This window comes from Pleurodeles waltl, chromosome 9 (assembly GCF_031143425.1).
Source record: "Pleurodeles waltl isolate 20211129_DDA chromosome 9, aPleWal1.hap1.20221129, whole genome shotgun sequence".
Taxonomy (NCBI): Eukaryota; Metazoa; Chordata; class Amphibia; order Caudata; family Salamandridae; genus Pleurodeles; species Pleurodeles waltl.
The window spans coordinates 1,724,433-1,739,530 of NC_090448.1; the positions used below are offsets into that span (position 1 = coordinate 1,724,433).

At 46.2% G+C, this 15,098-nt stretch overlaps 1 protein-coding gene across 3 annotated transcripts in view; it reads right to left on the reverse strand.

The window, feature by feature from the left end:
• Positions 1-15,098, reverse strand: part of LOC138258805 (zinc finger protein 567-like) — a 376,430-nt gene that overhangs the window by 202,225 nt on the left and 159,107 nt on the right. For all 3 annotated transcript variants that reach the window (XM_069206041.1, XM_069206040.1, XM_069206039.1), the window contains 2 exons: positions 12,839-12,934; positions 11,238-11,333 (listed from right to left, as the gene is read on the reverse strand). In XM_069206041.1, the coding sequence (XP_069062142.1) occupies positions 11,238-11,333; positions 12,839-12,934 (192 nt within the window). The remainder of the gene's footprint in view (positions 1-11,237; positions 11,334-12,838; positions 12,935-15,098) is intronic.

The following is a 15,098-nucleotide window of genomic DNA, read 5'->3' on the forward strand; positions in this document are numbered from 1 at the left end:
GCCCAGAGTTCCTCCAGTGTGCTCCAGACCTCTGCCATCTTGGAAACAGAGGTGTTGCTGGCACACTGGACTGCTCTGACTGGCCAGTGCCATCAGGTGACGTCAGAGACTCCTTCTGATAGGCTCTTACCTGTGTTGCTAGCCTATCCTCCTTCCTAGGTAGCCAAACCTCCTTTTCTGGCTATTTAGGGTCTCTGCTTTGGGGAATTCTTCAGATAACGAATGCAAGTGTTCACCAGAGTACCTCTGCATCTCTCTCTTCACCTTCTGCCAAAGAATCGACCGCTGACTGCTCAGGATGGCTGCAAAACCGCAACAATGTAGCAAAGACGACTACTGCAACCTTGTATCGCTTCTCCTGCCGCCTTCTCGAGTGTTTCCTGGTGGTGCATGCTCTGGGGGTAGCCTGCCTCCTTTCTGCACCAGGAGCTCTGAAGAAATCTCCAGTGGGACGACGGAATCTTCCCCCTGCCACCGCAGGCAACAAAATACTGCATCACCGGTCCTCTGGGTCCCCTCTCAGCACGACGAGCGTGGTCCCTGGAACTCAGCAACTCTGTCCAAGTGACTCCCACAGTCCAGTGACTCTTCAGTCCAAGTTTGGTGGAGGTAAGTCCTTGCCTCCCCACGCTAGACTGCATTGCTGGGTACCGTGTGATTTGCAGCTGCTCCGGCTCCTGTGCACTCTTCTAGGATTTCCTTCGTGCACAGCCAAGCCTGGGTCCCCGACACTCTAACCTGCAGTGCACAACCTTCTGAGTTGTCCTCTGGCGTCGTGGGACTCCCTTTTGTGACTTCGCACGGACTCCGGTTCACTCCTCTTCTAAGTGCCTGTTCTGGTACTTCTGCGGGTGCTGCCTGCTCCTGTGAGGGCTCCCTGACTTGCTGGGCGCCCCCTCTATCTCCTCATTCAAGTGGCAACATCCTGGTCCCTCCTGGGCCACAGCAGCATCCAAAAACTCTAACCACGACCCTTGCAGCTAGCAAGGCTTGTTTGCGGTCTTTCTGCGTGGGAACACCTCTGCAAGCTTCTTCACGACATGGGACATCCATCCTCCAAAGGGGAAGTTTCTAGCCCTCTTCGTTCTTACAGAATCCATAGCTTCTACTATCCGGTGGCAGCTTCTTTGCACCCTCAGCTGGCATTTCCTGGGCATCTGCCCACTCTCGACATTGTTGCGACTCTTGGACTTGGTCCCCTTGTTCCACAGGTACTCAGGTCCAGAAATCCACTTTGGTTGCTTTGCTGGTGTTAGTCTTCCTTGCAGAAACCCCCTATCACGACTTCTGTGCTCTCTGGGGGTTATAGGTGCACTTTACACCTACTTTTCAGGGTCTTGGGGTGGGCTATTTTTCTAACCCTCACTGTTTTCTTACAGTCCCAGCGACCCTCTACAAGCTCACATAGGTTTGGGGTCTATTCGTGGTTCGCATTCCACTTTTGGAGTATATGGTTTGTGTTGCCCCTATACCTATGTGTTCCTATTGCAATCTACTGTAACTTTACATTGCTTGCATTACTTCCTTTTGCTATTACTGCATATTTTTGGTATTGTGTACATATATCTTGTGTATATTTGGCATCCTCATACTGAGGGTACTCACTGAGATACTTTTGGCATATTGTCATAAAAATAAAGTACCTTTATTTTTAGTATATCTGTGTATTGTGTTTTCTTATGATATTGTGCATATGACACCAGTGGTATAGTAGGAGCTTTGCATGTCTCCTAGTTCAGCCTAAGCTGCTCTTCACAGCTACTTTCTATCAGCCTGAGCTGCTAGAAACACCTCTTCTACACTAATAAGGGATAACTGGACCTGGTACAGAGTGTACGTACCCCTTTGTACCCACTACAAGCCAGGCCAGCCTCCTACAGTAAGTCCATTTACTGTGCCTGCTATTACAACATTGCATATTCTGTAGAACTTGCAGATATCTATGATCTGTATGTACTTAAACCCCCGTAACAAATGTTTCCACTCAGTAAAGGCTTCCTTCAAAGCAAGTAACTCTTTATCTAAAACAGAATATTTACCTACTATTTAGTCAAAGAATAAGAGTAGAAAGAACTAGGGGCCACTTGTACAAATCATTTTTCCAGTCACAAACAGGCCAATTCGCAGAATCGGCCCGTCTGTGACTAGAAAAATGCCTTTTGGAATGTACAAAGCCCAAATTGAGAGTCGGTAACTTGTTACCAAATCGCAATTTGGGTGTTGCGATTTGTTATTAGCAAGGAGTGTGTTGAAGGCGTCCCTTCTTAATACCGAATCTGAAAGGTATGTACAAATGTTTTGCGACCAAAATGCAGTTGTAAAACATTTGCAGTTTTACCACCAATTGAAAGTTGGTGGTAACCCATTCGCAAATGGGAAGGGGTCCCTAATGGACCCCTTTCCCTTTGAGAATGGTTGGGAAAATATTTTTAAGAGCAGGCAGTGGTCCAACAGACCACTGCCTACTCTTAAACAAGCAATGGCGTAGCCAATAGGTCTCGCCTTTGGGACCTTATAAGTATTTAGCCATGCAGCACATCACAACCTACCCACATTAAGCACTGCTTGCATCGGCTACATCTTCATATACAAAAGAAATCAGTGTGAACATCACCTATTACCTGTATTCACCTCATTCTTTCACCCAAAGCTCACCGTACGTTTACAAAAACGCAACTTGACAGGGTATCACTAGTTACATTCTTTACGGAACACACACGAAAAGTGGAGGGCTCGTTGGTTACCCGCTTGCTCTGTTGGTTGTTGTTGTTGTTGCTGCCGTTGGGTGCCGCATGGGCTCCCTGGCTCCTCCCTGGGAGAATGCCGTACCATCAGCACCGCCTCTTGCAGGAGAGCCGGGCTTAGGTCCAGAGACAGTGAGAACAGGCAGAAACAGCACAGCACCAAGCTGAGAAGGACTACGGCGAACAGACCAAAGATCTGAAACTCCGCCGGCAAGCAGGAGCAGAGAGCAATAGTGTGAATAGAAAGCAAGGAGACAAGTACAAACCGGCAAGATGTATTGGACACACGCAACAAAATAAAAACAATAAAATTGCCACATCAAAAAATATACAACTCAACAGAAGCTACGATGAAAGGGGAGTCGAAGTTAGGAAGTGTTCTTGAGATCACCCTGTGGAGAAAGGATTGGGGCTGGGATTAAAGTGAAACCGGATGGGAGGAGGGGCCATCACACACTGTGACAGGAGGAAGCGTGACATAGTGTGATGGCACAAAAAAAGTCCTCTTAGTGGAATCACCTGGGAGGGAACTAAGTACACAGAGAAGGGACATTGAGAAAGAATGCACCAATAAAAAACAAACCATTTAAAACAAGCACAACAAAGAACGAATGGCAAGAGTGGGCGTGATTAAAGCCCATATACTGAACACAGCACATCTCGCAGAAACAGTGCATGCAGTGCGTAGGCTCAACCTAAAAATGAAACTTAAACGTTTTATTTTTTTTATTTTTGAAAGAATCTCGTTTTCTTTTAAGGAAAACGGGCTAAGTTTAAAAAAAAAAAATAGATTGCTTTATTTAAAAAGCCATTACATACATGGTGGTTTGCTGAGCCCTGCAGTGAACCAGCCCCGTGATGGCTACGATTCCTAATGGGTCGCAAATTGCGACCTATCTCAGTAATATTATTGAGGTAGGTGTAATTGCGACCCACTACAAATCGCACATGAAACTCTAAAGGGTTTCATACATTTGAATTAGCAATATCCTAATTAGATTCCCATTAAAGCTCAATTAGGGACTCATTGATTCAAAGGTCTGTACGTGTGGCCCTCGAGGTAGTGTTTGGTCATCATTTCTGTTTTTGTAAAAGAACTGCCCAGTATCTCTTTTGGAAGTGACGGATGAAAGGAAAAGTGGGAGCAGGATGATGCAAAACCAGGGCTGTAACAAAAGCACCTCTTAACCTTCAAAAAGCTTGACTAGCACTTGAATAACAAGAAAATACATCCCTCTTTTTTAACAAGATAGTAATAAGCACAGGCCACTGTAAACATTTCTTAATGACCTGCCTATAAAAACTGGCAAAGCGAAGGAAACATCCGACTTCCTTAAGAGTCGTGGGAACCGGACAGTTTGCGACGGCTGAAATCTTACATGGGTCCATGGAAAGGCCTTCCTCTGAAAGAAGGTAACCAAGATATCCAACCTTAGTCACCTCACAGGTACAGATCTCTGGCTTACATCCAAGCTTGTGGGCACGTAATCATTGTGAAGCCTCAGTGACATGTTGAATATTGTGAGCTAAGGTTGAAAATCAAGAGGGCATCCACATGAAAAAGGCTGGTTGATTAAGCATATGAGAGAAACCTGTGTCCAGTCTAAAGGTCATTACTCTGTACTCATAATGTCCAAAGTGTGTCGTGAAAGCAATCTTTCGTTAGTCAGCATTTCTTAACAAGTGATAGGTGCCCAGAAGCTCGAGTTTTGTAAAGATCTTAGCACCTTGTAGTGACTGTAAAGTATCTCTAATTAAGGGTAGAGGATAACGGTTCTTGTTTGTGACACTCTTCGGTCCTCGTGATTAATTCAAGGTTGTAGTTCGGACATCTAGGTCTTGGCTACATAAAAGTGAGAAGCCCAGCTGGAGAGAGGCAGAGTGGTAAAGCTGTTTTTCAAATTCTCCCTTCAAGGACTTCTACCCCAGTTGTAACAACAAGTGCTTTCTACCAAAATGAACTTTTCTTACCAGGAATAACATCAATATGACAGTCATACTCCTGAAAGGGAGGTAATTAATGTACTACAGCTTTTTCAAAACTATCAGAAAATATATGGTATCTGGTAGAAAGGTGTGCCATCAAGGCTACACGCTGAGTGAGCAGACTGCAAGCCGGGCAGAGCATGGAACTCTGATAACAAAACTAAGGTCTCAGTGGCCCAGTTGATGTATGATTGTATCTACAGAACAATGGAACTCAAAAGAGCACTGGTCAATTAGGCGAAGCAAGCAGATCAAAAGAACAACATTCAACATGCCTTTCACTGGATACTTGGAGTGAAGCTGTTCTTTCAGTAGCAAGTCCTGAATTTAAAACAGACCCATGAACCGCATGGACCATATCAGCATGCTGCGTTGAAACCGTACGTATATCGTTCTTTATGGCCCAGCTCTTGTCTTTAACAACCCGGCATTCCCAGAACCACCCTCATCAGGACCGTGATGTTCCTCTTCAAAGAGCAGAAAGGGTGTCCATGAAGCAGCACCAGGTAGGTAGACGACTGCGGATGAGTTACTTCGATTGTTCGAATAGGATGTGTTACTGAGCTCCCTTGTTAGCGGTGCTGCTGGAGTTTCCTTGTCTTTTAACGCAAACTGCATAGGAGTGAACCATGGAGCCCTTCTGATCACCATACATACAAAGCCCTTGATCTCCTCTTCTCTTTATCTTTCTCTTCAGAACAAGGGTCTCATTATTGCATTGGGTATTGTTTGGCTTAAGAACGGTTAGGACTTGGAGGACTTACCATCGGAAGCCGCAAAGGCTGTCCTATTTTCTTCTCACCTTTTCATTCTTGTAAATGATGCTCAATTTGTAGAGAAATATCCATAGGGTGTTGTAAAGTCTCAGATTTTAGTAGTCTGGCCAACTCAACCTTTATCTCCTCTGTTAAATCTCGGCCAAATGAAGGATATTGCGACTTTTTTGACCAACCAATTCTAAAGCCACATGCTTAAAGCAGGTTACATGAGGAACCATGTCTAGTGACCCCGATGTAAGGCTTCCTCCGAGGTAAAGACGGTGCCTCGATGATCAAACACAGTCAAACTCTGTATAAAGGCTGCATAATTATCCAAAGTGGGATCACTTCCCGCTACAGAGAGGCCAGGCCAAGGCATTGTCAGAATGGTAACTTTATTTTTTATATATTCCACCTTAGATCTATCACTGTTAAATCGATGTAGGTGAAAGGGCAACTGAATGGGAAAACCGTTCACAAATTCTTTTAGACACTGAGGGCACGGCTCATTGCCAGCTCCCCTAAGCCTGCTAAAGGAGGTTATCAGTTACCAGGAGCCCCACAGGCCACTGCTTATCGCAAGACGGCATTCTTAGACAAAGAGCCTAATTTAGAGTTTGGCAGAGAGGGTTACTCTGTCACAAAGGTCCGTCATGTTACAATTCCGTTATAGGTGATGGAACTTGTAATACAGCTGATGGGCTGTCCGTCACATTTTTGATGAAGTGACCCCTCTGCCAAACTCTAAATCAGGCCTAAAGTCTGAATTTGTTGATTTAATGTTTGTACAGCAGCAAATCTATCCCCCATTTGCAGGGAGAAGGAGAGGTAGGAACGTCGAAAAATCCAGAGGAATTTCAAAAGACAAAGAAATTAAATGGCAATAAGGTAGTATCAAAGGTACAAACACATAGAGGAGTATTGGTTTACTTTTGCATAGCATATAATATGAATCATCCGAAAGTAATATATCTTAACGTGAGAGGTTTGAACAATGTCTGAAAGCAGAATAGGATTATGAGGTTACTAGAAGCCAAGACGGAGCTGTGGTCATACTATGAGAGATACATTCTGTCAGAGCTCTAAGCATACAGTTAAAACCTCTTGTTGAATGGATGGAACAGACTGCGTATGCCTCTGTAAAAGTAGCTCATACAGGAGTGGTTGTCTGTTTTAGAAAAGGGTTAAAGATGAATGTAGGAAGCTGTCCTGGTGTGTGGTGAGTACCTAAGGTACTTACACCTTATACCAGGTCCAAGTATCCCCTCTTAGTGAAGTGTAGGCACTGTCTAGAAGCCAGGGTCTCTAGAGGTAGCCGTGGATTAGCAGCCAAAACTTATCTTGGAGACATGCAAAGGTCATGCAATACCACTACAGTCACACAGCACTTACACACATGAAAGAAACACCCAGTAAAGGTACTTTATTTTTGGAACAAATCACCACAAAATACTAGAAGGGCAATCCTCCACTAGGAGGTAAGTAATACACTAAATATATACACTAGCAATCAGAAATAGGCATAGAACGGGTTAGAAAACAGTGCAAATAGCAATAACTAATAGTGTCCCTAGGGGGACCACAAACCATATACTAAAAAAAATGGAATACAAATAGGGGACCCTCAACTAGGTAAGTGGAATGTGTAGAGGGGAACTGTGGGTACTAGAAAACTACAGAGGTAAGTAACACAACACCCCCCAGCGACCAGGAAAGCAGGAGTAGATCACTGGATTTTCCCCAAACCACCCAAAAGGATGAAAAGAAGACACCCAGAGAAGACTGCAAGAAAACCAGCCGTGGAATCCTGAAGACAGAGGACCTGTGGAGAGGGGACCAAGTCCAAGAGTCACAGTGGAGTGCAGGAGGAGTAGGAGCTACTACCCACCCAGCTGTACCTGCAGGAGTTGGTCAACGGTGATGAAGAACAGATCAGCATTGCAGCCCTGGTGCCGGAGAAGAGTCCCTGATGGATGCAGAAGATGTCCCCCGCTGGAGTGAAGGTTGCAGACAGGTGTCGGTGCAGGAATTCCACCAACAACTCTTGGCAAAGGCAAACTCACAGTTAGTGGAAGAGTGGTGCTTCCGGGGACCAGCAAGGCCCAAGAGGACTCAACCCAGGAGGGGGGAGTCACAGGGGATCCTCAGTGTCACAGAGAGTGCACAAGAGCAGAGGCAGCACCCACAGGAGTCCCACAGGATGGAGACACAGAAGTCACAGAAGGACCCAACGCAGCACTACAGAAAGGGGTCCCACGCCGCAGGAGATCCACGCACAGGGCTGAGCGTTGCAGGAAGGAGTGCTGTGGACTGGAGCTGCACGTCGCCTGAAGATCCCTTGGAGGAGATGCAAACAAGCCTTGGCAGCTGCAAGAGACACAGTGCATGGGGGTACTGTCCTGCGTGGGACAGCAAGGGCTTACCTCTACCAAAGTTGGACTGCTGTCAGAGAGGACCAAGAGGACTACTCCGGACCACAATCCGTGATGCAGGATCCACGCAGCTCAAGATGAGGGGAGATCCATGCAGCCGGTTGTCGTTGCAGCAGGTGCCTGCGGATGCAGGGGAGTGACTCCTTCACTCCAAGGGATATTCCTTCTTTCTTCTTGTGCAGGCTGAAGAGTTGCTGTCTTCAGGGGATGCACGGTGGGGAAAATGTTTCAAAGCTGGCAGGAGCCCTGTTGCAGAAGAGTTCTTTCTTCTTGGAGGCAGCTTGTCGGGTCCTGGAGGTTCCAGTCACAGTTCTGAGGCTAGAAGTCAAAGCAGAGGATGCAGAGGAGTCCTGCTGGAATCTTGCAAGCCGAATCTGAGGACCCACCCAAGAGAGAGACCCTAAATAGCCCTGAAAGGGGGATTGGTCACCTAACCAGTTAAGCACCTATCAGGAGGTGGCTCTGACATCACCTACCTGGCCTGGCCACTCAGATGCTCCCAGAGTTCCCTGCCAACCTTGGAAACAAAATGGCAGAACCCAGGGACCCTCTGGAGGAGCTCTGGGCACCAGCCCTGGGGTGGTGATGGACAGGGAAGTGGTCACTCCCCTTTCCATTGTCCAGTTTCGTGCCAGAGCAGGGACTGGGGGTCCCTGAACCGGTGTGGACTGGTTTATGCACGGAGGGCACCAAATGTGCCCTTCAAAGCAAACAAGTGGCTTGGGGAGGCTACCCCTCCCAAGCCAGTCACACCTATTTCCAAAGGGAGAGGGTGTTACCTCCCTCTCCCAAAGGAAATCGTTTGTTCTGCCTTCCTGGGGTTGATCAGATCAAGCAGCAGGAGGGCAGAAACATGTCTGAGGGGTGGCAGCAGCTAGGCTGCCCGGAAACCCTGTAAGACTGGTGGTAGCAATGCTGGGGATCCTCTAAGGAGCCCCCAGAGTGCATGGAATCATACTTCCAATACTTGCAACAGTATTGATGTATGATTCTGACATGTTTGACACCAAACGTGCCCAGCTTCGGAGTTACCATTATGTAGCTGGATATAGGTAGTGACCTATGTCCAGTACACGCATAAAATGGTGTCCACCTCACTCCCAAAGTCCAGGAAAATGGATCTGGAGTTTGTGGGAGCGCCTCTGCTAGTGCAGTGGTGCCCTCACACACAGGTACCTGCACCCTGCCCTCTGGGCTGAGAGGGCCTTCCATAGGGGTGACTTATAGAGACCTGGTGCAGTGACCTGGTGGTGAAGGGGTGCATGCACCCTTTCACGTAGGCTGCAATGGCAGGCCTGCAGAACACTTTGCATGGGCTCCCTATGGGTGGCAGAATAACTGTTGCAGCCCATAGGGATGCCCTGGAACCCCAATGCCCTGGGTACCTAGGTACCATATACTAGGGACTTACATGGGGGGACCAGTATGCCAATTGTGGGGAGAAATAGGTACACTTTACAGGAGAGAGCAAAACTATTGGGGTCCTTGTTAGCAGGTTCCCAGTAGACACAGCCAAACACACTGATAACAGGCAGAAAATGGGGTAACCATGCCAAGAGAGAGGGTACTTTCCCACAATGAACATTCTGAAAACAGGTCAATAGGTTTGTGTTACTCACTCGCCTCCATGGCCTCACCCTTGCTAGCTTTCACGGCCTGATAAAAGAGGATCCAGGGCCTCTGGATAGTCCACTAGTTTCTGTATTGCACTGACTAGTGAATTAATGAATGGGAACGATTTAAAGCGCTCGCAGTCTGTTACTCTGGACTCATCGTCGGAGGATAGAACACAAAATAAACTAAAACTGTTGAGGGCCACTAATGACTGAGCTGATCCATACCAGAGAATCAATAATCCTAGTTTATGAGAAAAACACATATAGCATCTAGATTTAAATTGTGACCAGAAACGATTTTTAATGTCCTCTTCAACTACCAAATTCCCTGTAAGGCGGCTGTCTAACAGCCTCTTGAACCACCCACCAATTTAGTTGGATCTCAAGCCAGATGCTCCTCAGCTCCTCTGACAGACGCGATTTGATGAAAAGCTTCTTCAAGATGAAGTGTGGATTACAGAAATTAGAGAATTTATATTATAGTATTCTGTAGTTTGTGATGTATTTAAGGCAACCCTACATGGCAGGAGGATTTCTTACTACACTGCCCAATCTAAACGAAAGCGCAAAATAGTCATCACTTATGAAACTAAGGTCACTCTTGTGGAAATCACTTGCATCGACTCCCACACAATGGAGAACAGAGAATGGGAAGAAGTGAAGATTGCGCCTGTTATGATGTGGTAGTTGTGAACGCTGCTATAGTAGGGCAAACACGTCTGAGAAAGGAGAATTTATGGGTAAGCTTTAAGCATGGTCAGCTAAGGAGAGAGCACCAGAAGAGGGCTGATGATGCCACCTGTGACTTCTTCCCCGGCATCAAGGCCGAGGCCCATGGAGGTGGTTAGAAGGAAAGTCCTGGAGCTGCCAGTGTCACCAGGCTGGGAGTAGGTCATCCCTTGGGGAGTGGCCCAGAGGGAACAGAGCACCATCCCAAAGATGTCCAACATGTTCTGGCACTTGGTCTCAACCTTAGTAGGGTCAGCAGATGGATCGGGAAATACGAGCTCGATCATCTGCTGCTTCAAACTCAACTCTGCTGAGGAGCCTAGTGTAGTAAGTAGCACTGTAACACCGGACAGTTCTGGGAACGTGAGTGTGTCCTGGAAGAAGAGGAAGATTTCTGCTTCACACAGTGTTTTTTGTGGGAAAATGTTTGAGAATTGATTCCTTCTCAGGAAACTTACCTGCAGCTTTAGGATGACCCTTTACACCTTGACCCACTTCCTGGTGGCTGTTTGATGCATCAGGAAACACAAATCACAGGACACTAGTGTGTCCCAGATATCACACGCGCATGGTATATGGATTCGATAAAGACATTCACTTGCAGAATCTTAGACCCAATTTCAACCCTGAAACTTTCAGAGAACAAATTTGACTCAGTCACCGTTGAAGTCAAGGAAAGTTTTGACCGTCAAGCACAGAGAAGGCGCTCCGGATGTTGCTAATGAAACACAAAAAAACATGAAATGAGAGCAGTATGACACCACCTTGCAGCACTTAGGAGCTACTACTGGGCGTTTCTGAGAGCAGTTTGATACCTGAGAGGATATGTTTAAGGTGGGGAATCTGCAGAAATATCTATCAACCAGAAAGCATGTCATTTTTATGGGAGAAAAGCAGAATACGTTGAACTGGTAAGCCTTTAAGGGGATTCATATACTCAAGATCCTCTCAATAATGTCTCGTTACTCCTACCTGAGCTTTCCCCCAAAGGCTCTTGCAGCTCCTGCAGGTGGGAGTCTCCTTCATCTCTCAGAGTCATTGATACAGGAGCCGTCACATGTCGCTCACCTTTAAGAGAAATGGTACTGATGCATTTATTATGATTAGAACAATAAAACTATGCTTTTATCATGAATTAATATCACTTTGCTAACCCCTCTCTGCCTCGCTCCCTCTTCCTCTCTTCTTTTCTCACCTTTCTTTTTAAAACCCCTTTTCTCTCTCCTTGCCTCTCTCTTTCTCACTTTGCCTGTATCCCTCTGTATCCTTCTCCACCCCTCTCTGTCTCCCTCACACTAATCATCCCGCATTGCCCCATCGTCCATTCTCTTCCCACTTCTACCTTGTCTCAATTTCTCATCAGTAATGGCCAACACTGATCCCACTCCGTATTCACATTAGATATTCAGTTTTTTATTAAACCATTTTAAATTCAGTTATGGAGTGTTCTTTGCCCTAACACTAACTCTACAGCTAAAGTGTGAAAAGTATGTAATTATTTGTAGTTAATTACAATTTGTAACTTCTACGTTATTAATTTGTAATGAAAATGTGTAATTGTTTTTGTATGAATTAAATCAATGTAAACTGGTCAAGCAGCAGGAGGGCAGAAACCTGTCTGAGGGGTAGAAGCAGCTTGGGCTGCCCGGAAAACCCCAGTAGGCTGGTCGGAGCAATGCTGGGGTCTTCTGAGGAGCCCCCAGAGTGCACGGAATCATGCTTCCAATAATAACAACAGTATTGGGGTATGATTCCGGCATGTTTGTTAAGGAACATGCCCAGGTTCAGAGTTATTATTATGTTGCTGGTCATGCGTAGTGACCTATGTCCAGTACACCCATAAAATGGCGTCCCAACACTCACGAAATCCAGGAAAAGGAACTAGAGTTCATGGGGGCACCTCTGCTAGTGCAGGGGTACCCTCATACACAGATACCTGCACCCTGTCCTCTGGGCTAGGAGGGCCTGCTACAGGGGCGACTTACAGTGACCTGGTGCAGTGACCAGCAGTCAAAGGGTGCATGCACCTTTTCACGCAGGCTGCAATGGCAGGCCTGCAGTTACATTTTGCATGGGCTCCCATGGGTGACAGAATAACTGCTGCAGCCCATGGGGATCCCCTGGTGCCCCAATGCCCTGGGTACACGGGTACCAGGGGCACCAGTATGCCAAATGTGGGGTGTATGTGGTTCAAGTAACCAAGTTTGAAGGGATAGAGCATAATCTCTGGGGTCCTGGTTAGCAGGATCCCAGTGAACACAGTCAAACACACTGACAAAAGGCAGAACATGGTGGTAAACATGACAAGAAAGAGGGTACTTTCTTACAGGAGCCCTTTAAATTAATTTAATTATAATAAATAATGTTAAATATGTATTTACCTTTTCACAAGGTGATGGTGCACAGACTAGTGGCGAATGAAATAATGGTATTAAAGATGCTATTTTGCTAAGGTAATGGTCACCAGAGGTAATCTTGGAGAGGTTATGGTTTATCCCTATTCTGTCTGTCTTTGTGTCCCACTGACTCACTGGCTGCCATCGTTGCATCAACATCACCCGGTTCCCACCCACCTGAGGTCCATGTCTTCTGTAAACGCTTCTCTTCCTCTCGTTTCTCCTCTTCTGGTTTTATGGTTAGTGTAAAAACAGATGAGATAACTGGGCAACCTGAAATAAAAAAAAACATAATTCATATTATAATGCTACCTTATAATGGGTAAGACTCACTGCAAAGAGACAATAGATTGCAAACATGGAGACTCAGTTAAACTGAATAATAACCTGGTGAGTGGGGGGCACTATTGGATGGTGGGAGGAGCTTCAAGCAAACGAAACACCGAGACATAACAAGTGCATATGTTTTAAATTTTTAGATCAGACAGCCATCTGTGGGTGCAGAGACAAATGTGCCACTTTCCTATGAATATCCACTGACTACAAATGCCAGAAAAGGAAAACAAACTCCTGAAGAGGGGCACAAGGGCGCTGCACTCTCAAAGAGAAATTGTGTGCAAATCAGTTGAACCAGGCTTCAAATTGAGCAGCGATGGAGCGTGGGGTGGCAACAGGGACCAGCTTTGAGCAGTGAAAAGTTTACCTTCTGACTTAGTTTTTTTCAGAAAGATTTTTCTTGTCGGTGGGTTGGGATGGCAGCTGAATTCGACAGAAGGCCTGGCGATGGTGGGGTGCTGCTCAGTATTGGTCCCAGTGAAATCCTCTACATGGGACTTACAAACTTTTCTGGAAGCCAAGCTGCTTTCAGCAGAGCAAACCAGAAAGTTGAATCCGACTGGCGATGCGACAATGACGGCTGCGGTTCGGTGGTGGCCCCATGGCAGCCTATGGTTCTTTTATGAAAAAGTTAAGAAAAAAGTTTCTAGGTGTCCACATTTGCAATCTTGAGGGATAGAGAGTACATTCTTGCACCAGCCATGGGTTCTGATTCTTTTGGGCACCACTTCGTAAGTTAGAACTGAATCTCCCAGAAGCCACCAGCAGGGATCCAGGGCAAAACCAATTGGAATTTCTCAGCTGGGCTCTTCTTTGTTGCAGGCTTCTTGCTTCTTTAGTGTTGATGGAGCTTAACAGGATGCTAACCAAATAGTGCTTGACGTTCACTCTTCTGTCCTGGGTTCAAGTAGGAGAATGTGCAGCCTTTGAGGCTTCTCTCCTCATGTAAAACAACAGGCTAAGTCCTTCTAAAGAGCTGCAGTCCTTTGGTTCAGCAGATTCAGTTCTTTTGTTTTCCAAAGTCCCGAGGGTGATCTGAAGAAGGTAGCCACGGGTGGCACTTTTACGCCTGACACTAGCTTGTGGGTGGGGAAGACTTCCTGAGCCACTGAAATAAAATTCCCATGGGCAACTCTAACTCTACCCACTTTTGCAACACTTCCTGGGGATTTGGCACCAAACAATCCCACAGCATTTATCTGCTAAAATCTAAGATGTAAGAATTTTCAATCCCTGAGTCAGAGTTAGGGGCACTCCTCTGAGGTGAGTCTAGGGAAATGAGGAACTCCTCCTGCAAAACTAGTTCTGGGCAGGGTCTCCCCTCCCCAGCATTGGGGCTACTCTGACTAGTTAGAGAATTGCAGTTGTATCTGCCTATGGCCGGGGCTGCCCTTTCAAAGCTGATGCAATTGGCGGCCACATCACCCTGGCCACCCTGTCTGGAGGAGGTCACACTCCTCCCAGCCAGGGCTCTTTTGTTCCTTTTCCTGTGAGCAATTCACAGCATCAGCAGTCTGCCAGGCATCTGAAAGGACTGCCAGAGAATTTAGGCAGAGAAATGCCAACTTTTGAAAAGTACATTTTCAAAATAGTAATTTCAAATCCAACTTTGCGACCAGCTGGATTTTAAATTATTATTAATTTGAGTCCTTCTCCTATAGCCTTTGCTATTCCCAAGCTGGCGTTATACATTATAAAGTGTCATATTGTAACCTAATGCTTTCCTCTGATGAGCCAGTCTTCCCACAGTGCAAAACGACTTTGGAGATTTTTCACTGCCAGGACATGTGAAAGTTAAATACACATACTTTTTAAATCCCATGACTCCTGCCTTATGGGCATTTAAGGCCTACCCTTAGGGGGACTTATACGCAATAAAAAGGAAGGTTTATGCCTGGCAAGAGGTCGGTTTTGCCAGGTCGAATTCGCAGCTTTAAAAGTTCACATTCATGCTGAATAGGCCGGCCTGAAGACCTGCTTTGCCTTCTCACTTTAGTGGTGGCAGAATAGGGGCTGCAGTTCACTATTGACGTTTAACTTGCAGGCCTGGGGTACACAGGGTACCATAGACTAGGGACTAATAAGTAAGCTAAATATACCT